Consider the following 26349-nt stretch of genomic DNA (forward strand, 5'->3'; position numbering starts at 1 on the left):
AAGAAAAGTGCACTTGTTATTAGTGGGAATATACTTATTTTTGGGTTCATTGAAGTTAGCTAATTTTACTTGTTTTGGAAAGTCTTGACAAGCCACATTTTCTTGTTCTATTGGCAGATAATTTTGCTTAGTTCGAGTAAAATCCCCCTAATTTTTTTTTTTTTTTTCTTGTATTTGAACACCGACTTTTTGCAGTGCACAAATGGAAATATAGTAGAAAACATTCAGGAAATGCACTTCACAAGAGGCTCCCAGCTGCTATGCAAATGAGGCACTTTGAGGAAGACCTAATGTAACTGTGAATTAACATTTATGATCTCATAAACACCCACATCTGTGTTACTAGGCAACCGGAACAAGGCCGACCCCCACCTGGTAACCAACGCGGGTCCTGAGGCTGCTTTTTTATTAGTCGTCGTTTGTTGACGACAGCGGCGCTACAATAAAATATTATTTTCTGGTTCCAACTGCGACATGACTTCAGTAGTCTGTTGAGGACTAAAAACAATAACTGGCTGCTTGAAGCGTCCAAACACACAAAAGTAAAGCTTTCAAAACGAGATTGATATCCACACCAATTATGAGTTGGGGACCATTAGCATAATGGGTTGGAACTGAGCTGCTGCGGAGGTGAATAACAAAAAATCTTTTTATATAATACAGAGGGGGAAAAAAAACTTTTTATCAAATGCATTTGTTATTGATATCGATATTGTTTTATCGCCCAGCCCTAGTATCAAATTTCATACTTTTATAGGTACCCAACAAATTTGGTTGAGGACCGCGTCACGTAAAATCCAACGGCAACATATTTCGATACAGTTACTACTTGTCACACACACACACACTAGGTGTGGCAAAATTTTTCTCAGCATTTCACCCTTTATCACCCCCTAAGAGGTGAGGGGAGCAGTGAGCAGCAGCGGCGGCTGCGCCCAGTAATCATTTTTGGTGATTTAACCCCCAATTCCAACCATTGATGCTAATGTGCCAAGCAGGGAGGTAATGGGTCCCATTTTTATAGTCTTTGGTATGACTCGGCCGGGGTTTGAACTCACGTGAAGTCACGCCCGGTTGCAGACTCCCAACCGAAATAAGCACTTGGAGGGCAAACAGTCGTATTTACCTGTAGGTAATGTTGTAATTTTCCATGTCAACAGAGCAAGCATGCCTGATATAAAACGCTGAAAAATAGGGCTCCATTTTTCAAAATAGCTAGCCTGATGCTAATTTACATTTGGATGTGCTATATACATGCTACTGATTAGCATTAGAGATTTTACATGGCAATTTCAACACTTAAAAAGCTGGTAAAGAAAACTACAACCAAGATGCGCGTTACAATCAAACAGCTGGTTTGTAATAAGTACCGTATTTTCGGAGTATAAGTCGCACCGGAAGAAAAATGCATAATAAAGAAGGAAAAAAAAACATATAAGTCGCACTAGAGCAGAGGTCACCAACGCGGTGCCCGCGGGCACCAGGTAGCCCGCAAGGACCAGAGGAGTAGCCCGCTGGCCTGTTCTAAAAATAGCTCAAATAGCAGCACTTACCAGTGAGCTGCCTCTATTTTTTTAATTTTATTTATTTACTAGCAAGCTGGTCTCGCTTTGCTCGACATTTTTAATTCTAAGAGAGACAAAACTCAAATAGAATTTGAAAATCCCAGAAAATATTTTACAGACTTGGTCTTCACTTGTTTAAATAAATTCATTCATTTTTTCACTTTGCTTCTTATAACTTTCAGAAAGACAATTTTAGAGAAAAAATACAGCCTTAAAAATGATTTTAGGATATTTAAACACACATACCTTTTAAATTCCTTCCTCTTCTTTCCTGACGATTTAAATCAATGTTCAAGTAAAGTAATTGTTTTTTTTTTAAAGAATAATAAATATACTTTAATTCAATTCTTCATTTTAGCTTCTGTTTTTTCGACAAAGAATATTTGTGAAATATTTTTTCAAACTTATTATGATTAAAATTCCCCAAAAATATTCTGGCAAATCTAGAAAATCTGTAGAATCAAATTTAAATCTTATTTCAAAGTCTTTTGAATTTCATTTAAAATTTTTGTTCTGGAAAATCTAGAAGAAAAAATGATTTGTCTTTGTTAGAAATATAGCTTGGTCCAATGTGTTATATATTCTAACAAAGTGCAGATTGGGTGTTAACCTATTTAAAACATGTCATCAAAATTCCAAAATTAATCTTTATCAGGAAAAATTACTAATGATGTTCCACAAATTCTTTTTTTAATTTTTTCAAAAAGATTCGAATTACCTAGTTTTCCTCTTCATTTTTTTTGGTTGAATGTTGACTTTTAAAGAGTCGAAATTGAAGATAAACAGTGTTTCAAAATGCAATATTCATTTTTTTCGTGTTTTCTCCTTTTTCAAACCGTTCAAATAAGTGTTTTTTTCATAATTTATTCCCTACAAAAAAACCTTCCGTAAAAGGAAAAAAAATGTACGACGGAATGACGGACAGAAATACCCATTTTTTTATATGTATATTTATTTATTAAAGGTAAATTGAGCAAATTGGCTATTTCTGGCAATTTATTTAAGTGTGTATCAAACTGGTAGCCCTTCGCATTAATCAGTACCCAAGAAGTAGCTCTTGGTTTAAAAAATGTTGGTGACCCCTGCACTAGAGTATAAGTCGCATGTTTTGGGGAAATTTTTCGGCAGTCCCTTACAAGTTTCTCGCTTACTCCAAACTTTCTTTCTGCTGCTCGATTTCTGTTTTCTGCTGCATATTTCACTAATTCCAGCGTGTAACCTGCAGTATATGACTTCCTTTTCGCTGCCATTTTTGTTCAGCCCTTCTCAGTTTTTGTAAGTTTCCGCCAATGTTGAAATGATCAATTTTCATATGTACGGAAGTAGTAGCAGGTAGCATCTTTTTTTTTAACCATGCATTTCTGCCATGACCCGCCGCCCGCCAGATTTTTATTGGTTGACCTGTGTGTGTGTGTGTGTGTGTTTAACGATTGCTGATATACGCCTGGTTTCTTACCTGAATGAGATCAAAAATATTATTTGATATTTTACTGTAATGTGTTAATAATTTCACACATAAGTCGCTCCAGAGTATATGTCGCACCGCGGCCAAACTATGAAAAAAACTGCGACTTATAATCCAAAAAATACTTACAGTATGAATACTTTCTAGGAATCAACAAAAGACGAGACCAGCACATTTATCCTGCCGCGATTTTACCTGTACGGCCCACTTGGGAGTAGATTTTTCTCCATGTGCCCCCCCCATCTAAAATGAGTTTGACACCCCTGGTCTAAAATGTATGGTTAAGACAAGAAATCGGGCTCCAGGGAGCCAGGGCAGTGAAACTATACAGGAGAAGTCTGATCCGTTCGCCGAGTACTAGTCTGCATTCGAGCAGCAGCATTCTGAACCAACCAGAGTCCTTACAGATTTGGGTGAGCATAAAAGTGGTAGTCATCGCAGTATAAACGTTTTTACACCATGCTGGGAAGTGTGCCAGTGGAAAGAGTGTTTCTCCGTGTTCTTCAGGAAACCAGGTCAGTCCCGGGACTAAAAAAAGGAGACCCTGTAGAGGAGAGGGCGGCCACTTCCTGCTTTTATAATGCAGAGCTCGGCCTGCATGTAGCCGGGCAGCGCTCCGTGTTATTTATAGCAACGCAGTCATTAGAAAACCCCCCTGAAAAACCCTCACCATCTCAGCTGTCACTGCTGACAGAGGCTCCCTCCCTCGGGGAAATCCCTTAGCAACGAGGAAGCCCGAACCAGTCACCCCTGCAGGCTGCTCCACACAGGCTGTCGGTGGAACAGTGGCCAAACTGAAGGGCCTACGCCTACTAATCGGGTAAAGTACCCTACCCAAACTGTGCGTGTGGGAGGGGTTTGTTGGTCTAATGATGCAAGCTCCCGCAAGTGGGCCATTAAACATGACCCAGGCTCAGCGAAACAGACGATAGTGTCACTCTGATGCATTGAGGGGATAGAAGCCACCAAAAGAAAAAAAAAAAAAAGCAACGGCTGTCTAATCCATCATTTGAGAGCAGCCACTCACAATGTGGGTCAAACACAACCAGAACGTAACGGCTTGAAATGAAGGGCGACACATATAGGACAGACGAGAAAACGACTGTCTCTTTAAAGGGGAACATTATCACCCGACCTATTTAAGCGTCAATATATACCTTGATGGTGCAGAAAAAAGACCATCTATTTTTTTAACCGATTTCCGAACTCTAAATGGGTGGATTTTGGCAAATTAAGCGCCTTTCTGTTTATCGCGCTGGAGGCGATGACGTCAGAATGTGACGTCGCCGAGGTAACACACCCACCGTTTTCATTTTCAACACATTACAAACACCGGGTCTCAGCTGTTATTTTCCATTTTTTTGACTATTTTTTGGAACCTTGGAGACATCATGCCTCGACGGTGTGTTGTCGGAGGGTGTAACAACACTAACAGGGAGGGATTCAAGTTGCACCACTGGCCCGAAGATGCGAAAGTGTCTGCCGCCAGACCCCCATTGAATGTGCCAAAGTGTCCCCACATTTTACCGGCGATGCTAAGGCAGACATGGCACAGAGATGTATGGATAACCTGCAGATGCATTTGCAACGATAGTCAACGAAATCACAAAGGTGAGTTTTGTTGATGTTGACTGCCAGCTAATCGATGCTAATATGCTACGCTAATCGATGCTAACATGCTATTTACCGGCGGTGCTAAAGCAGACATGGAACAGAGATGTATGGATAACCTGCAGATGCATTTGCAACTATATTACGTTTCCTTCCACCCACATTTAATGCGAAAAAACACTTACCAATCGACGGATTTAAGTTGCTCCAGTGTCACAAGATGCGAAAGTGCTGATCGTTTGGTCCGCACATTTTACCGGCGATGCTAACGCAGCTATTCGGCCATGCTATGGCTATGAATAGCGTCAAAAGCAATTCGCTCAATAGCTTCAGTTTCTTCTTCAATATTTTCATACTCCAACCATCTGTTTCAATACATGCGTAATCTGTTGAATCGCTTAAGTCGCTGAAATCCGAGTTTGAATCCGAGCTAATGTCACTATATCTTGCTGTGCTATTCCCATTGTTTGTTTACATTGGCAGCACTGTGTGACGTCACAGGGAAATGGCCAGTGTCTTCGCAAAGAGCCGAAAATAAGGCACTTTATAGCTTTATTTAGGGATATTCCGAGACCGGTAAAATTTTGAAAAAACAACAAGCCACTGGGAACTGATTTTTATTGTTTTTAACCCTTTTGAAATTGTGATAATGTTCCCCTTTAAGAGAATGCATCTCTTTAGCACACTGCAACAGATTACAGGTAATGAATGACTGAACCACACAGTTTTCTCTTCATTGTAGGGCTGGGCGATATGCCCTTTTATTAATATCACAATATTTTTAGGCCATATCACGATACCCGATATATATCTTGATATTTTGCTTTAGCCTTGAATGAACACTTGATGCATATAATCACACCATTATGATGATTCTATGTGTCTACATACTGCATTAATATATGCTCATTTAAACTTTCATGCAGAGAGGGAAATCACAACTAAGTCAATTGACCAAAACTGTATTTATCAAACAGTTATTAAGCAGTGGCACAAACATTCACGTCATTTCCAACACAAAAAGTGCAAGATTGTCACACAGGGTATCTGCAGGTTTCAGCAAGTCAAATTTAAGACTTTTTAAGACCTTTTTAATGCCTCCTTGAATGAAATTTAAGACCGAAAAAATTGTTAAAAAATCTATAAATATTAGCGATGGTTGGGGATCCCACTGTACTACAACCTCAATGACAATCATTCAAGTTTACTTTTTGTATGTTTATTAATAAACAAACTGATAAGCACCACTCTGCCAAACAGCTTATCAAAAATCTTGAGAGATCCAAAAACTTTGACATCCAAAACAAACAAACCAACACCAACGCCAGTAAAACATAATAACCAAGGTGAGGGTAAAAATAAATTACATTTGGTCAATAATAAATTGGCCCTAGTGTGTGAATGTGAGTGTGAATGTTGTCTGTCTATCTGTGTTGGCCCTGCGATGAGGTGGCGACTTGTCCAGGGTGTACCCCGCCTTCCGCCCGATTGTAGCTGAGATAGGCGCCAGCGCCCCCCGCGACCCCGAAAGGGAATAAGCGGTAGAAAATGGATGGATGGATGGATGGTCAATAATAGTGCAATAATAGTGCAAAACAGTATTATAACATCAACAACAAAACACTGAACACACACTCAAATGAGCCTCACTTGAGCTTCAGCTGGCTGTTCTCATTCACGAGTTTTGCCTCTATTTTTTTCAGCTCACTTATTTTTTCTTTGTATCTCTTTAAGAGACACAAAGAAAAAATGAGTGAGCTGAAATCACTCACTTTTACTCAAAGACGTGCCGTAACTTTTACTCAAAGATGTGCTTCGGGAAAAAAAAAAAAAAAAAAAAAAAAAACTGGCAATTTAAGACCATTTTAGGAATTTCTAATAAATTTAATATTTTTTAAGGCTTTAATTTCAGATACATGAATTTAAGACTTTTTAAGGATCCGCGGATACCCTGGTCACAGACATTTTAAAGCAAGCTATTAGTGCACTTGTGTGCATGATGTCACTAAGATGACATATCAAAACAACACTAAATGAAAGTGCACTTTTTGTACAGAACGCCACTACAATAGTTTTAAACAAATAAAGTGCACTTTTGTGCATGATGTCACTCATATTTCAATAACTCCATCCATCCATCCATTTCCTACCGCTTATTCCCATTCGGGGTCGCGGAGGGCGCTGGCGCCTATCTCAGCTACAATCGGGCGGAAGGCAGGGTACACCCTGGACAAGTCGCCACCTCATCGCAGGGCCAACACAGATAGACAGACAACGTTCACACTCACATTCACACACTAGGGCCAATTTAGTGTTGCCAATCAACCTATCCCCAACTGTCAAATTAAAATTAGCAGCATAATAGGAAATCAAATAGTGTATGTGCTTCGCCTTCACCACGGCCCCCTGACACCCCTTCTTAACTGTCTATGCGACGTCAAAGCTTGGATAGCCCAGAATTTTTTAATAATGAATGAGGGAAAAATGGAAATTTTGACTTGGGACCATTGCAAAATTATGTGCGTCCCAAAGTCACCAGCCTTGGCGTCACTATAGACAGCGATTTTAAACTAGACAAACAAGTCAATGGCGTTTTAAAATAGTGTTTTTATCACCATCGTCTTTTAGTAAAGGTTAAACCGTTTTTATCTTTAAACCTTTATGAACAAGTCGTGCATGCTTTTATTTCAAGTCGCCTGGACTACTGCAATGCACTTTATGCCGGCATTGGCCAAAAAGCTCTCTCCCGGTTGCAGTTAGTCCAGAACGTGGCAGCACGACTTCTAACAGGGGCCAGGAAACGCCACCATATAACCCCAATTCTTCAGAGTTTGCACTGGCTCCCTGTTCATTTTAGAATTAATTTTAAAACATTGCTGTTTGTTTTTAAATCTTTACATGGACTGGGACCTCAATATATCTCGGACCTCATCCAAATTTACATTCCTGCGCACGCTCTGAGGTCCGAGAGCCAGTTCCAGCTCGTGGTGCCCAAGACCAGACTTAAGACCAGGGGAGACAGGGCCTTCTCTGTGGTCGGCCCTAAGCTCTGGAACACTCTGCCCCTCCATGTTCAAAATACTTCCACATGAGAGTGTTTTAAGTCTCATCTTAAGACCCACTTTTATTCTTTGGCTTTGAACACTATGTGAGTTGTGTGGTCCCCTGTCCTCTGTTGTCGTCTGTGTTTTTTATACACTTTGATTTCTATTTTACTATTTTAATTGATTTTACCCTTTAAAATTGTTTTTAATCATATATGTTTTTATATTGTTTTTTTTTTTTATATATTTTTTGTTTTTATTCAGTCATTGGTGGAGCATAATATTGGTTTTTTCAATATTGTTTTTAACATGGCTGTGCAGCACTTTGGAAACGTTATTGTTGTTTAAATGTGCTATATAAATAAAGTGGATTGGATTGGTGGGTTCCTGCGGACAAATAGCCTTTAGTTTCATACGGTGTTGATCCGGAAATGGTGGCTTGGGCATTTTGTCGGGTGTGGCACCGAACGGAGATGTTGACATGCAGTTTCCAGCACTCCTCATTCTCTAGCGCAGGGGTAGGGAACCTAAGGCTCTAGAGCCAGATGTGGCTCTTTTGATGACTGCACCTGGCTCTCAGATAAATCTTAGCTGACATTGCATAACACAGTAAGTAACGAATAATTCCGCTGGTAATCACAGTGTCAAAAATAACGTTCAAAATATAAAACATTCTCATGCATTTTAATCCGTCCATCCGGTTTCTACCGTACCTGTTCAAGAAGTCGCATTAATGGTAAGAAGTATTTTATTTGTTGTTGGTTAGCTTCAAAATAACAATGTTATTAAAAACAATAAGAGACTTGTTATACTCTAAAAAATGTTGGTCTTACTTAAAAATGCACGCATTTAGTTGTATTCAGTCTTAAAAAAATATATGTCTCTCACGGAAATACTTTTTAAAATATTTGGCTTGAACGGCTCCCGACCCCAGCTCCAGCGGGTGACTTTTCAAATGATGCTATATTGGTAGTGTAGCTACTTTTTGTAGCAACGCTTTTGCCACATACTTGACATATTACGGTTGTCTGTTCAACATCTTGACGCTTGAAGCCAAACCACTGCCAGACGACGGATCCCGTGCTGTTTTTCTTGGGAATTACTTCGTCCTTCATTTGTTACCAGATTCACACCTTCTTTCTCTCGTATGACCACTCGCACCACACCGTTAGCACCACAGCTAACGTGACCTATGCCGCTACCGCTCTGCTCTGCGAGAGCGTATGACGTTGCACGCGCGAGAGAATGTGACGGATGTATCAAGGTGCACTTGTTTTAAAGGGGAACATTATCACAATTTCAAAAGGGTTAAAAACAATAAAAATCAGTTCCCAGTGGCTTGTTGCATTTTTTGAAGTTGTTTTCAAAATTTTACCGGTCTCGGAATCTCCCTAAATAAAGCTTTAAAGTGCCTTATTTTCGCTATCTTCGAAACCACTATCCATTTCCCTGTGACGTCACACAGTGCTGCCAATGTAAACAAACAATGGGAATACCACAGTAAGATATAGCGACATTAGCTCGGATTCAAACTCGGATTTCAGCGACTTAAGCGATTCAACCGATTAAGCGTGTATTGAAACAGATGGTTGGCGTATGAAAGTATTGAAGAAGAAACTGAAGCTATTGAGCGAATAGCTATTGACGCTATTCATAGCCATAGCATGGCCAAATAGCTGCGTTAGCATCGCCGGTAAAATGTGCGGACCAGACGATCAGGACTTTCGCATCTTTTGATACTGGAGCAACTTAAATCCGTCGATTGGTAAGTGTTTTTTTCGCATTAAATGTGGGTGGAAGGAAACGTAATATAGTTGCAAATGCATCTACAGGTTATCCATACATCTCTGTGCCATGTCTGCCTTAGCATCGCCGGTAAAATGTGGGGACACTTTGGCACATTCAATGGGGGTCTGGCGGCGGACACTTTGGCATCTTCGGGCCAGTGGTGCAACTTGAATCCCTCCCTGTTAGTGTTGTTACACCCTCCGACAACACACCGACGAGGCATGATGTCTCCAAGGTTCCAAAAAATAGTCAAAAAAACAGAAAATAACAGAGCTGAGACCCGGTGTTTGTAATGTGTTGAAAATGAAAATGGCGGGTGTGTTACCTCGGCGACGTCACATTCTGACGTCATCGCCTCCAGCGCGATAAACAGAAAGGCGTTTAATTCGCCAAAATTCACCCATTTAGAGTTCGGAAAACGGTTAAAAAAATAGATGGTCTTTTTTCTGCACCATCAAGGTATATATTGACGCTTACATAGGTCTGGTGATAATGTTCCCCTTTAAGTCTCTGTGAGAAGGAGAGACAAGAAAGAGTGACAAACACATGTAGTGTAATGCCCAGAGCTAAAAGCAACTGCGTGAGAACATATATTCGAATATCACGATATAGTCATTTTTTATATCGCACAGAGACAAACGCGCGATATATCGAGTATATTCGATATATCGCCCAGCCCTACTCCATAGTGTTTGAAGCAAAATATAATACAACTACCGTATTTTCTAGATTATAGAGCGCATCTGTATAGAAGCCACACCCACTAAATTTTAGAAGAATAAATGTGTTTCCATATATTAGCCGCAACGGAATATAAGCCGCAGATATATTTGTTGTGAAATTAGTTTTTTTTTTTTTTAATGATTTACATACCATAATTGTTTCCAAACGGTGTCTGTAATAACAATAAACGCGATAATTTTGGTCACAAGAACTTTATTTTATTTCTTTTGGTTGTGTATATTTGAGGGTCTCCCACGCCCTCCTAACAGCGACAAAACCTATTTTATCGCTTTGGGTTGTGATTTTAATTCAGCTGCACATTTCTGCTAACAGACAGATGTATATTTTTATTACTATATATTTTTCTTTTTTCCTATTTTCATTTAACTTGGATAATTAAAAGTGTTTATGTTATGATGGTAAAATATATAAAATACACGTTGACTGCATTTGAAGAGATATACTTGCATTATTATTATGCGTTGTCATTAGATCAGTGGTTGATTTGGTCTTAATGATATTGTTTATTGCCAATCATTTCTAGGTCACTATATCATCGAGCAAAATTTGTTATTCCCAGTAGTGCACTTTTAAACAGTCTAAATTCCAACATCATGGCTAAATTACTTTTTTTTTTTTTAAAGTAGGAGGCCATAAATATCTCCGACTGAGGTCCTTGATGAGTTCAGTTGGGGTCAATCCTCATCCAACCCCTGTGGAGAAGGTCTTGGAAGGCCTTGAGTTTAAGTATGGAGGAAATGCCTACAGTATGTTCAAAAACATATTTGCTAATAACGCTGTAACAATATCTATATTTGTGGGTAACTATTAATGTCAGAATAACTGTTATGACAAAACTTTGTGTTTCAATGAGTTCCCGGCGAGCAGAAAATAGCTGTCTTTGATCTTAACAATCAAAAGGCTTGTAAAACTCCACTGTGTAGGATGGGAAGCGACATGAAGGTGTTGGTTTCTTTTCTCTATTGTAATCCACAGGAAAATTTTGTCTTGACCCGAGATCTACAAAGCGGAAAGGAAGCAGGACCTGACCCCCCCCCCCCAGGCACCTTTTCTTTGAACTGTTTTGTAACCAAAGGCGACGGCTGTTTACGACCCCCCTCCCTTTAGAAACAGCTATTGCCATGTAATCAGGGAAAGTCCAAATAAAAGAGGAGGCTTACAATCTTTTGTCATATCGTGGTGGAAGACTGTGCAAACAGTACAGCCCAGACATTTCTCCTCAATAACCTAAAATTAATTCTGTCTCTGTTTAATTCTTTGTTTCTTGTCTGTTTAATAGATGTCATCCGTGATTGAACCAGACAATTAGTGTTGTCCCGATGCCAATATATTGGTACCGGTACAAAATGTATTTCAATACTTTTCAATACTTTTTTATTAATAAAGGGGACCACAAAAAATGGCATTAAACATATGTTTCTTATTGCAAGTTTGTCTTTTAATGAAATAGTGAACATACTGTACATGACAACTTGTCTTTTAGTAGTGAGTAAGCAAATATGTCCCAGGACATATTTCCTGAGTTTATAAACATAATGTAAATATATAAATGAAAGAAAATTTTGTGATGCTAAAAAAATCGGTTTAATCATAGTAATATCGACTAGATACCCTCCTGTGCTTGGTATCATTACAGTGGATGTTAGATGTACATCCACAAATGACATTTGTTTACATTCAGGAACCGCCGGTGAGCTGCGGTGTGTAGTAAAGAATGTTGAGCTATGCCTCGTCCTGCAGGTATTATACTTGTAAGAAACATACTTTATTTGTCGCCATGGAAAAGTGAAGTGAATAATATTTATATAGCGCTTTTTCTCTAGAGACTCAAACCGCTTTACATAGTGAAATCCAATATCTAAGTTCCATTTAAACCAGTGTGGGTGGCACTGGGAGCAGGTGGGTAAACTGTCTTTCCCAAAGACACAACGGCAGTGACTAGGATGGCGGAAGAGGGGATCGAACCTGCAACCCTCAAGTTGCTGGCACAGCCGCTCTACCAACCGAGCTATACCGCCCCAAGGAGGAGAGGATTAGTGCTTTAGAAGTAGCTAAAACACTGCAGACTGCGGATGGATTTTAGCCGCTAACTAGTTAGCTAGCCGTGTCTTAAAAAAACTCTTCCTGAGGGCGTTTCAGTGTTATAACTTCACCTTTATCGTTAGTTTTTAAAGCCAAAATGCGTCCGTTGTCTCTTTTCTGTCTACACACGTTGTCTGCTTGTAAGTACTCAGTGATTGTGCGCGGCCGAACATGCTCCTCTGCTCGTAAACCAGCAATGACATGACGTGACGATGACAGGGGGCTGTGGGCTCGGTACTTTTTAGAGGGGGTATAGTACCGAATATGATTAATTAGTATTGCAATACTATACTAATACCGGTATACTGTACAACCCTAGTAACAATACATACTAAAACGGCAAGACACCTTTTTAAGGCAAATATAGCTCCAAGTACTGTTACTAAAATCTACTGTTCCGCAGGGTCTGTTTGACAGAAGCTATACCCGCAACTGATTTGATTGGCAGTTAGCAAACAATGTTCTTCACCGCCACCTGGAGGACTAGAGTGGAATCGGATGGTCTTGCTATCAAGCTTAGAGCGTAAGAATTGTACTCATTAGTCGGGCGCCTGAATACTTTAAATGATCAACTTCAGAGCCCAGGTGTCGGACTCATTAATCCGGTCATCTTTTCATCGTGATGGAGAGCGCCGTTGTCGTCCCTGGTGCTCATTAAAAATGGACGCAGCCTCTGGTGGGTCTATTTTTAGCCCTGCTTCTCAACAGCGTACCCACCATGTGTCAAATGTGCCAGCGACACCAGAACTTGAAGACAAATTAAAAGACTGATGGCTCGACAGTCAACTGAGATTATCAGCAGGTGGTTCGCCAACTAATTCCTTTATTTGTTGCCATTTAGACTTTTAAAAAGCAAATACTTACAATGCGAGCACATCTCCAGGGGGAAACTTGCTTCATTTCCCTGAGGAGAGATGAAAAGAACAGGTTATTGATAATGGCATGAGTATTGATTAAGGGTGATTAAGGTAACAATAAACCGTAAAATGAAAGACAGTGGAAAAACTGGGTCGGGGGTTGGGAGGCAGCGGCGGCGGCGATGACCAAGAAGAACGCGTAGTTGGAATGTAATTACAACACTTTATGTACATATTTATATACATATTTATATAATATTTACATATTTATATATGTAACTACAAGCTCCATTCACAGACAGAGTCCCATTGCTTTTATGAGCGGTCAAGCGAGTCAAAAGACGGAAATGTTTATTTATTTTTTATTTATTTATTTGTGGCGGCCGTAATTCTTTTGTGGCGGGCCGCCACAAATAAGTGAATGTGTGGGAAACCCTGTAGTAATTAAACTACTTTTTGGTTAAGTGTTGAGTACATAAAATTACTCAGAACACACCCTGTCACACAGTATCATGAAGCAGTTGGCAGGTTGGTGTTCCTGGCTAACATCTTTGTGTGTATGTCCTATAATAATGTTTACCTATGAAAACATTATTGTTAAAGGTCAATTATTTTCATGTTAAACCACGGCACATTATTTCATATTTTGTTCTTTTGGTGTTTTGGTAGGCTGAATAAATGAGCATAGCTTAATGTTTTTTTTAAAGAAGATTAGAGATTATATTTGACTTTATTTATATTATTGTCAATGCTTTTTCTTATCTCAACACACCTCATAAGTTGAGATCCTACTATGCAACACCTACTTTTCTTACTTGAAGGTACTTGTTTTTGTGTATTTGGGATTACCACCATTCCCGAAAATTTAAAATCAAAGCATGGTGGAGGCAATTAGTTACGTCAACGGATATTTCCATTTAAGGGTTAGTTTGTGAGCCCAACTATATCGGGATACGGATTTTGATCCATATCGCCCATCGCTACACACGTGTTAGCAAAAGTGCTAGCACAGTTTAGGGGTGTTCTTTGTGTTTAATTGTGTTTATAGTAGGGCTGTAAAGGTAAATGCGATAATAACGCGTGAACTATAAATTTTAATAATGACACTTTTAATTTTTTTATTGCAAACAGTCGATCCGACATCAAAACATGTCAAGGCACTTTCTCAAACAACTGTCAGGTTCAAACACTGTTGACAGCCATTAATCAGACAAGAAGCAAGGAACCATGCAGAGACAGAGTTCAATTTAGCTCATGAGGAGAACGCATGCAGCTGAACACTTAGTCACAGTCTCGCCCTACGCTCTAAGGTTCAGCTCCCGCGTCCCTCTTTTTATTTGGAGTTCCATAGTCAACATCACTGAAGCCGCCTCTAAAAGGAGTGGTCACATATACTATGCAAAGCAGGTCCAGGACGCACAGTACGTGATGGAATGGGCTAGGAGCCTTGTGATTTTGCCTTGTCCCCGCTTCGTCTGCACGTTGTCATCTTATCTTCGTTGAGGTCCTTGTAGTCCTTGGCTGTTCCCGGGCTAAAACAAAGATAACATCTGTGGCTGAGGCCACCCCTCAGACAAGAAATGTTGTCCTGGCATAGATTAGAAAATATCTAACTTGAGCACAATAGCTAATAACTAAAGCAACGGACTTTAAGCATACTAAAGTTAGTGTGATAATATATACATAATCATTCTAACAACAACTCACACACTTTTCCGGCTTCAAAAAAAAGTGCTACGCTAAACAACCGATTTAACTACATTAACAAAATAAAAATCTCTTAAGTTATAAAGACGCTTTGTCAGAGATGTTTTTTAATGTTATTCTGTGATATTTGCACCTAAAGAAATGCTAGTAAATCAGTGTAGGAAAATGGGTTTGGGGGGGGATTTTCTGGCAGGCTGAAATATTGTGTAAATACTTTTACAACATTTTCTGTCCTCAATTACAGAATGATTAGCAGGCTGAATATTACATTTTATTATTACATGGAGAGGGTTAAAACATAGTCATGCAGCAATCAGAAGACCATTAACTTGTCCAACATGTAATGTACAGAATATCAGAAGCATTTATTCAGGTAGAAATATCACATATTACAGCTGGGATAGGCTCCGGTAATAATCATGTATTTTTCAACAAAGATACTTCACATGGAATTCATCGAGGGGGCAATGATGATGATGGTGATGGGGATACCGAGCCAACGATTGATCGCCGAGCAGCTTCATCAGCAGCCATCTTTATTGTATTGTTCCCCTTGGAGCAACACATCTTCATTTTTAACAAAGTGCACCTCTAAAATGGTTCCTCTGTTACTAATTGTTAACCAGCGCACACCACTGAGGTATCGAGACCAGCTATAATGACCATCCAATCACCGGATGATGCGCGGCTGGAAAAGTGGAATACTTCGACAACTCAATGATTCTGTGGTTGCAAAGCAGCAGCGAAACAATTATGCGACCCTCACAGACTAAACTACTTCTCCGTGTTAGCTGTCAGATCCAAGGACATGCACTACATCAAGATACACTGATATCCAATACCAAGGGTCTGCCCTGACTAGAATAGGGCTTGAAAGGGCACATGATTTTGCAATGCATTGAGGGGTCACGGTGGCCATTTTTGCAGGCCAATGCTTTTGTCTACATGGCTGTACTGTACGGGAAATACTGTGAGAGAGAGCTATGAACACAATACTGTGAGAGAGAGCTACGAACACAATACTGTGAGAGAGAGCTACGAACACAATACTGTGAGAGAGAGCTACGAACACAATACTGTGAGAGAGAGCTACAAACACAATACTGTGAGAGAGAGCTACGAACAAAATACTGTGACAGAGATCTATGAACTTGCACAATCAGCCAACGATTGTGCAAGTTCTCCCACTTAAAATGATGACAGAGGTCTGTAATTTTCATCATAGCTACACTTCAACTGTGAGAAACAGAATGTGGAAAAACAATCCAGGAATTCACATTGTAGGACATATAAATAATTTATTTGTAAATGATGGTGGAAAATAAGTATTTGGTCAACCATTCAAAGCTCTCACTGATGGAAGGAGGTTCCACATTGTAGGAATTATAAATAATTTATTTGTAAATGATGGTGGAAAATAAGTATTTGGTCAACCATTCAAAGCTCTCACTGATGGAAGGAGGTTTTGGCTCAAAATCTCACGATACATGGCCCCATTCATTCTTTCCTTAACACGGATCAATTGTCTTGTCCCCTTAGCAGAAAAACAGCCCCAAAGCATGATGTTTCCACCCCCATGCTTCACAGTAGGTGTGGTGTTCTTGGGATGCCACTCAGTATTCTTCTTCCTCCAAACACGACGAGTTGAGTTTATACCAAAATGGATACATGGATGATACAGCAGAGGATTGGGAGAATGTCATGTGGTAAGATGAAACCAAAATAGAACTTTCGCTCGCAGTTCTGGCTTGAGGTGAAGGCTTATTAGCCTTTTTGGCACTCAGCATTAAGGGTTGGAATTGGGGGTTAAATCACCATAAATGATTCCCGGGCGCGGCACCGCTGCTGCCCACTGCTCCCCTCAACTCCCAGGGGGTGATCAAGGGTGATGGGTCAAATGCAGAGAATAATTTCGCCACATCTAGTATGTGTGTGACAATCATTGGTACGTTAACTTTTTAACTTTAACTTGAGGTGAAGGCTAATTAGCTTTTAGCATAATGTTAGCTCATTTTGCGGTGTGTGTGTGTGTGTGTGTGTGTGTGTGTGTGTGTGTGTGTGTGTGTGTGTGTGTGTGTGTGTGTGTGTGTGTTTTACGGACAGATTAGTTTTGAATGGCAGGGTCCCTGCTATCACATGTTGATAAAAATATAACATTGACATAATAAAAATCAACTACAGGCTTCCCAAATGCTGTGATAAATTAAGCATGATGAGTTGACTTGAAACTGTTTAATGTTGCACTTTTTATATGTAGAAGAAAAGTTTTGTAATTTTATTTAAACTGAGCAACAATTTGAGGCAGTTTAATGTTGATTAACGTGGGCAGAATTATTATAGTGTTCCAAATGTTAAAATGATAAAGCCATTGTTTACAATAACCAAAAATTTAATAACCCAAAAATTTATATTTTGTTGTTTTCTTACTGTATCACTGCAAAAAGGCAGTGTTCAAAAACAAGAAAAAAAAAAACAAAAATGAGGGCTATTTTACTTGAACTAAGCAAAATTATCTGCCAATAGAACAAGAAAATTCAGCTTGTCAAGACTTTCCAAAACAAGCAAAATTAGCTAACCTCAATGAACCCAAAAATACCTTAAAATAAGTATATTTTCACTGACAACAAGTGTACTTTTCTAGGTAGAAAAAAAGAGACCTTTTTGCTCAATATGTTGAAAAATATTCTTAAATGAAGTAAATGCTAGTGCAATTACCTTGACATAACGATATGCGCTTGGCATCACGATTTTTTTTTTTTCATGCTTGAAGTAAGAAATTATTACTTTAAAAAAGCAGTTTTATACTTGTGAGTGTTGATGACACAGCTTTGCAACAGTTGATATTCTAGTTTCAAGCATGTTTTACTCAATATAGGTCATGCCTGGGCAATTATTTTGACTCAGGGACCACATTCAGAGAAAGAAAATTTGTGTCTGGGAGCCGGTATATCTATTTTTAGGCACACTAATACAAAACTTTGCGATAATGTCTGATTGAATGCTAAAAACGTTGAGTTGAAAAATATTCTTAAATGAAGTAAATGCTAGTGCCATGACTTTGACATAATATGCGCTTGGCATCACAATTTTTTTTTTCCATGCTTGACGTAAGAAATTATTACTTTAAAAAGTGGATTTATGCTTGTGAGTGTTGATGACACAGCTTTGCAACAGTTGGTATTCTAGTTTAAAGCATGTTTTACTCAATATAGGTCAGGCCTGGGCAATTATTTTGACTCAGGGACCACATTCAGAGAAAAAAATTTTGTGTCTGGGAGCCGGTATATCTATTTTTAGGCACACTAATACAAAACTTCGCAATAATGTCTGATTGAATGCTAAAAACGTTGTGTTGAAAAATATTCTTAAATGAAGTAAAAGCTAGTGCCATTACCTTGACATAATATGCGCTTGGCATCACAATTTTTTTTTTCATGACTGACGTAAGAAATTATTACTTAAAAAAGTGGATTTATACTTGTGAGTGTTGATGACACAGCTTTGCAACAGTTGATATTGTAGTTTCAAGCATGTTTTACTCAATATAGGTCATGCCTGGGCAATTATTTTGACTCAGGGACCACATTCAGAGAAAAAAAATGTGTGTCTTGGAGCCGGTATATCTATTTTTAGGCACACTAATACAAAACTTCGCAATAATGTCTGATTAATGCTAAAAACGTTGTGTTGAAAAATATTCTTAAATGAAGTAAATGCTAGTGCCATTACCTTGACATAATATGCGCTTGGCATCACAATTTTTTTTTTTCATGCTTGACGTAAGAAATTATTACTTAAAAAAGTGGATTTATGCTTGTGAGTGTTGATGACAGAGCTTTGCAACAGTATATATTGTAGTTTCAAGCATATTATACTCAATATAGGTTATCAAATCTCAGCAACAAGCTGTAATATCTTACTGAGATCATTTAGATCCAAAACACTTAAAACAAGTAAAACACTCTAACATAAAATCTGCTCAGTGAGAAGAAATATCTTATCAGACAGAAAATAAGCAAATACCACCCTTATTTAAGATATTTCATCTTACTTAGATTTCAGTTTTTACAGTGTACCAAAAATTAATCGAACCGTGACCTCTAAGCGAGGTACGTACCGAACCAAAATGTTTGTGTACCGTTACACCCCTAACCGATACTCTAGATTAAGTTCCATCTTGTTGGTGTACCTATTGTTGTGGCCTGCGTTGTACTACAAATGACAACAACACACAAAGTGGGAAAAGAGTCACTTATGTCATCTGGCTTACGGCGTCGCAGACATACCTCAGAGAGGGCTGGGGTATTTTAAGAGCAGCAGGGAGACGGAGGAGACACGGAATTAGCCCGTGGGAGCGACTTAGCGTTTGACATAGATTTCAAACGAAAATCAACAGCGCTTCTTCCTTCCACATGCAGAACGACAAGCCAGCCAGTTTACAATAACAGGGGTTGAATTTCAGCGTCGCACACAACACCGTCCCTAAGCATGGGTGTCCTGTTACTTGTAGTGACAGTGTGACACCTTGTAGAACACAATGACATGTAACGCAAGTCCCTTAGCTACACTTCACTCAGAAAAAAAAAAAAACTAGAAAGAAGCCCAGAGGCCTACGACTAGGGAGTTGTCACACTCAAGCACACAAGCCAGGAGTAACAACTAAGGTTGCGCAATAAATATCGGACGGATATTCATCGAGCCGTTTTGAGGAATGACGTCAACCCAATAAACCTGATAACAAAAAATAGCTGTAAACGGCCTGTTGTAAACTTCCTCGAGCTTGCTGTAAACCAGTTCTTCTCAAATAGTGGGATGGGCCACCTCCTGTGGGGGCGCAGTGTGAAACCCGGCTTTATTAGTTTCATGCTTCGGAAAGCTGTGCACTACAAAACGTGCTCATTGTAGCCATTAATCCTGACTTCCTCTTTTTGATTAAAAAAAAAATTAATCAGCAGAAATTGTTTTATCCATTTTGGTTTTGTAGACTAAAATGTTTTATATATTGTGCTCCTGGGTTAATGTGGCAGAGCAATTTGAATGTATTATTATTTATTGAGTTCATTTAGTGGTATCAAATGGTTTAAGTCAATCAAAAATTGTTAAGTTTATATAAGGATTTTTTTTTATATATATATATATATATATATATATATATATATTAGGCAAAATTGATGCACTTTGAATATTTTCTGTTGCAAACTAAAAAACAATGTCAATAAAGTTATTATTTGTTGTAAGATGATTTATATTTCATTTGGTGTTTTATTTGATGTTAATAAGGATACAATATCAGCGTTTCCCCGAGAATATGTGTTAGTTAAGGTGGTGTCTCTCCAGGGGGAAGAGGACGTCGCAATCAGACGTACTAACAGAGGCAGAGGCAGTATGAAGCATAGCAGCTTTTTAAGACTTTAGTTTAGCACCAAATGATAATATAAATACATTTAATGACTTGTCCAGGGTGTACCCCGCCTTCCGCCCGATTGTAGCTGAGATAGGCGCCAGCGCCCCCCGCGACCCCAAAAGGGAATAAGCGGTAGAAAATGGATGGATGGATGGAAATCAAATAAAAGTAATCAATCAATCAATCAATGTTTATTTATATGGCCCTAAATCACAAATGTCTCATAGGACTGTACAAACCACTACGACTACGACATCCTCGGAAGAACCCACATAAGGGCAAGGAAAACTCACACCCAGTGGGACGCCAGTGACAATGATGAATATGAGAAACCTTGGAGAGGACCTCAAATGTGGGCAACCCACCTCTAGGGGACCAAAAGCAATGGATGTCGAGCGGGTCTAACATGATACTGTGAAAGTTCAATTCATAGGGGCTCCAACACAGCCGCGAGAGTTCAGTTCAAAGCGGATCCAAGACAGCAGCGAGAGTCCCGTCCACAGGAAACCATCCCAAGCGGAGGCGGATCAGCATCGTAGAGATGTCCTCAACCGAAACACAGGCGAGCAGTCCATCCTGGGTCCCGACGAGCGGTCCATCCTGGGTCTCGACTCTGGACAGCGAGTACTTCATCCATGGTCATCGGACAATAAGGCAACGAGAGAAGTATCCTACACTTCTCTTTTGTAAAGTAAATCTGAACAGCCAATATGGGCATCTAAATCAACTATATGATTTGCCCGAGAAGCTAGACAGGACAAAAAAATATATATATATTGTTAAGGCGGCCGCCTTAACAACAATGCACTGTGGAAACCCTGAATATTATGCAGAGGTTCAACACATTAAACCTTATCAGCCGCCTAAAAGCTCAACATTGCAACGAACGTGTTATGAAAGCCAACGAAGATGCATGCTGCTAAAAAAAGCTACTGTGAAGAAAGGTGAGCGAAAACTACCCTTAAAGGCCTACTGAAACCCACTACTACCCACCACGCAGTCTGATACTTTATATATCAATGATGAAATATTAACATTGCAACACATGCCAATACGGCCGGTTTAGTTTACTAAATTAAAATTTTAAATTTCCCGGGAGTTTCGTCTTGAAAACGTTGTGTAATGATAACATGTACGCAAGACGTCATGGGTTTTTAGGAAGTATGAGCGCTGCGCACACACACAGCTAAAAGTTGTCTGCTTTAACGGCATAATTACACAGTATTCTGGACATCTGTGTTGCAGAATCTTTTGCAATTTGTTCAATTAATAATGGAGAAGTCACAGTAGAAAAATGGAGTTGGGAAGCTTTAGCCTTTAGCAAAACAAACACACGGTGATTCCTTGTTTAAAATTCCTGGAGGTGAAACTTTACTATGGATCCGAGCGCGGTCAAGCGAACATGGATCCCAACCACATGTCAACCAGCAGGTTTCGGTGTGAAAATTGTAGTTAAAAAGTAACTTCTTACCGGAGAAAAGCTGAGCTTGTGCCGTCCATAAAGCTGCCGTCGACTACCCTGAGACACTACGCGTCAACGCACCCGTGGACAAACACCTCCGACTATCAGGTAATATTAAACTCACTAAAACACTAGCAACACAATAGAAAGATAAGGGATTTCCCAGAATTATCCTAGTAAATGTGTTTAAAAACATCAGAATCCGTCCCAATACAATCACGTTTTTTTTTAAATAGCCCTCGCTATCAATATCCTCAAACACGAATCTTTCATCCTCGGTCAAATTAATGGGGAAATTGTTGTTTTCTCGGTCCGAATAGCACTTTTTGTTGGAGGCTCCTATTAAAACCAATGTGAATATGTGAGGAGCCCCCACACTTGTGACATCATCGTCTGCGACTTCCGGTAGACGCAGGGCTTTTCTCTTAACACCGAAAGTTGCGACCTTTATCGTGGATGTTCTCTACTAAATCCTTTCAGCAAAAATATGGCAATATTGCGAAATGATAAAGTATGACACACAGAATGGACCTGCTATCCCCTTTTAAATAGGAAAATCTCATTTCAGTAGGCCTTTAAACCTAAATTGTATAATATTATAGATTCAAAACGAGCGGACACTCGCCAAGCCTGAATCCGGAGAGTAAAAAAAACTGTGCCTTCTGCAGTTGCTACCAAGTAGTAAAACCCACAACCTAATGCTAGACCAGTTAATTGCTAAATACTCGGGCTGTCATTTTTTAAATCTGATAAATCACACTTTTGAACCGTGATTAATCATGATTAAAAACAGGTTATTGTTTTGTTGCCTAACTAAAATTTGCTTAAGAAAATACTCCAATATTTGGATACAAATGCACTTTTGTAGTCAGAATGTCATACAGGAACATTCTTTCAATGTCTTACAGAACTGCAAGTCATTGCTTTGCTCAAAACTTGGTGACAGTATGTATAGTAAGAGCTAAGTGCACATTTTGAAATTATTTGCAATAATACAACAAACAAAATACGGATGTACAATAAAAGATAATTTAGTAAACACATAAACATTAACATAGTGCACCATTTACAATTGCATTTACTCTTCCTTTAACAACTCGTTTAAACAAACCAGCTTATTTACCTTTTCAGATGAAAACACTGATCTCTTTTTTTGGTACAACACGACCCCAGCTCATTGTGATGAGTTATAGATGTCCAATGTTCTCCAGTAAGCAAAATATATTTTACATGCAGCCAGTAGTTGCAACTTGATGCTCTTGTTTGTTTATCCTTGCAGTAATTGTCCCTTTCCAAAGTATTTTGCGACAGATAACCTGTGGTGATATAAATGACATTTTCTTGCAAGAGTTGGTCTTTACAGATGTTGAATAGCCCACATGTGCTTCCTGTCCATTTAGCAAAGGCATTAATGTTTAACTTATCTGTGGTACTTTAATTGACAACATTGATGCAAGTAAACTCAGCCTGTGTGTGTTTGTCATTCTCCGATTGTTGTCCTTGAGTACAGGTTTTGTTCCAAGAAGGTATTTTGAACTTGATGTGCACCGATGATCAGAACGTTTGTCGCTGCAGTAACAAGCTACCTCAGTTTTATCCAAAGTTCTGTTTAGAAGCGAAATTGGCCGCCTCGCATTGCAATCATAGACCGTGTAACAATGCACAAGTCTTCTGGATCAAGCCTTAAACCGGATGTGATTAGTTTTCATTCATTTATGATAACACAATATTTTTTTTATTTATCACATGTGGTAATGCGTTAACTTTTACAGCGCTACTAAATTTAGCATTCTAAATGTTCACACTGCATTCGACAGTAATAAGATGAGTCTGAAATATCACACTCAGAACTAAATTTTTTCTCGTCATACAAAAAAAAAAATCTAGTGTTGAAGATGCCTACTGCCTTGGTTGACGTTAGTGTGTCATGTAAAACCAGCTACCATTGAACTTGGTATAAAATTGCACATATTTCATACACAGCCCTCGCTTTAACTGACATTTTGCTGCTCGAGTAAAGGAACTAACGAATATTTGATGAAAAATTAAACGGAAAATTTGCATTAAGGAGTCTACACTGGATTTTTAATTTAGCTCTGCCTGAAGTGGATCTGGAACAAATGTCGTGCCGTTAGCAGCCAGCTAGCGGATGGAAGGAGACTTACAGCAAAGCAGATTTGGTGTGCAGGATTACAGGAAGAACAGGGGTAACTCCAGCCACATCCTCTGCTAACGAAGATCGAGATGATAATTAGAAAAAAAAATAACGTCCTCAGAGCAGAGAGGAAGCTGATCGAGAGGCAGCCTTGTTCAGTCTCATCAATAATGGATGCCTTATTCACAATCAATCAGGCCTTTGCAAACACAAAACATATTTTGCATATGGAAGAGGACAGCTGGCTCGGCAGCAACGCTACGGCCAACCCCAAAAAGTGCTTAATTATAGACCCTCAGCTCCTCGTCGCCAATATATAATCCCTGCTAACAAAAAACTGTCCAATGAAAGGAACATCAAAGACTCCTGAATATCCCATTTATCATAGGAATCAATATAAAAAGGTATGGCTGTGAAAAGATACATTTTTGGACTTAAAGGAAAACTTAACTTTTTTCCGGATCTTTGCCAATCGTTCACAATCATGGTGAGACAAGAACACACGTCTCCTTTTTTTTTTTTTTTTTTTTTTTAAGACGATAAAAAACGTTTGCAAAATATGGCCAATAGGAGTCACCGTTGTAGCCTTCGAAGCCTCTAAAACAGGGGTGTCAAACTCAAATACAGAGTGGGCCAAAATTTAAAACTGAACTAAGCCGCGGGCCAAGGTTGAAGAAACTAACCTTTTAATAGGGACCCCAAACAAGTCTTGCAATGAATATTGAACAGGCAAGGCTTAAATAGGGCAGCATGGTGGGCCAGGGGTTAGTGCATCTGCCTCACAATACGAAGGTCCTGAGTAATCCTGGGTTCAACACCGGGCTCGGGATCTTTTTGTGTGGAGTTTGCATTTTCTCCCCGTGACTGCGTGGGTTCACTCCGGGTACTCAGGCTTCCTCCCATGGAACAGGCAGAGCTTGTATAACGTAATAGTGCAAAATCAACTTTAAAATAACAAACGAAAAAACATCCATCCATCCATTTTCTACCGCTTATTCCCTTTCGGGGTCGCGGGGGGCGCTGGCGCCTATCTCAGCTACAATCTGGCGGAAGGCGGGGTACACCCTGGACAAGTCGCCACCTCATCGCAGGGCCAACACAGATAGACAGACAACATTCACACTCACATTCACACACTAGGGACCATTTAGTGTTGCCAATCAACCTATCCCCAGGTGCATGTCTTTGGAGGTGGGAGGAAGCCGGAGTACCCGGAGGGAACCCACGCATTCACGGGGAGAACATGCAAACTCCACACAGAAAGATCCCGAGCCTGGATTTGAACCCAGGACTGCAGGACCTTCGTATTGTGAGGCAGACGCACTAACCCCTCTGCCACCGTGAAGCCCAGTGGTATACTAAATAAAATTTTATAAAAAAAAATAATGCCTCTTTTCTATTTACAGCCTTCTGAGGTAAATATCAACATTAACTTTTTCCACGGGCTAACAAATTTGAAAATAAAATAAAAATGAGGTGGGCGGGGTTTGGTGGTAGCGGGGGGTGTATATTATAGCGTTCCGGTAGAGTTAGTGCTGCAAGGGGTTCTGGGTATTTGTTCTGTTGTGTTTATGTTGTGTTACGGTGCGGGTGTTCTCCCGAAATGTGTTTTTTCATTCTTGTTTGGTGTGGGTTCACAGTGTGGCGCATATTTGTAACAATGTTAAAGTTGTTTATACGGGCACTCTCAGTGTGACCTGTATGACTGTTGGCCAAGTATGTGTGTGTGAAAGCCGCAAATATATTATGTGACTTGGCTCTGGCTTTTGCATGTTGTCCTAGCCTGGTCGCTGCTAGCCTGCCGTGTGTTGTGCCTCGCTCTGCATTGTTTACACAACGTGCGGTGCGCTACCTAATATGTCCGTGTGGAAACTCGTTTGGTACACCTCCGAACCGAACTGAAACCCCCGTACCGAAACGGTTCAATAGAAATACACGTACCGTTACACCCCTATTTAGTACGCTAGAAAAATAGTTCCTTGGTGTTTGCTTTCACAAAAACAATGTTGCTACGGCTTGGTTATTGTAAATTAAATATTGTTGGCGGTTTTTGAATGCATTTTTAAAGTGATAAAGAGGTAGAATCGATGAGCTGCATTGCTGTCTACCAAGAACGAGGTAGAGAGAGAGATAGTTCAGCCTGACATCCATCGTGCACATAGGCACGCATCCGTTTGGACTCCAGAAGTCCTATAAATCCTCAAAAGAAGCCCAGAATGGAGGCTCAATTATATGGGGAATTGTCTTTGAGAGGAGAAAAAAAACAAGTGTGCAATGTTTAAGGTCCTCCTCCACACAAAAGTGTCAGACCATATAGCCGAGATCAATGGGAAAGAATGCAAAGCCGAGGAGTTCAGACGGCTCCGTAAATAGAGTGCAGGCCGTCTTCCACCAAGACAAATAAGCATCCGGCTGAATGCTAATGCAAATAACCTGCTACTGATTCTCTCGTTAGTTATTCTACT

The 26349-nt window shown here is 39.6% G+C and overlaps 1 protein-coding gene across 1 annotated transcript in view; it reads right to left on the reverse strand.

Moving 5' to 3' along the window:
* The window catches only part of ppp3r1a (protein phosphatase 3, regulatory subunit B, alpha a), a 48090-nt gene that overhangs the window by 12404 nt on the left and 9337 nt on the right, over positions 1 to 26349 (reverse strand). Inside the window, exon 2 of the mRNA XM_061911312.1 lies at positions 13164 to 13203. Within this exon, the coding sequence (XP_061767296.1) occupies positions 13164 to 13203 (40 nt within the window). The remainder of the gene's footprint in view (positions 1 to 13163; positions 13204 to 26349) is intronic.

Source organism: Nerophis ophidion, linkage group LG09 (genome assembly GCF_033978795.1).
Source record: "Nerophis ophidion isolate RoL-2023_Sa linkage group LG09, RoL_Noph_v1.0, whole genome shotgun sequence".
NCBI lineage: Eukaryota > Metazoa > Chordata > Actinopteri > Syngnathiformes > Syngnathidae > Nerophis > Nerophis ophidion.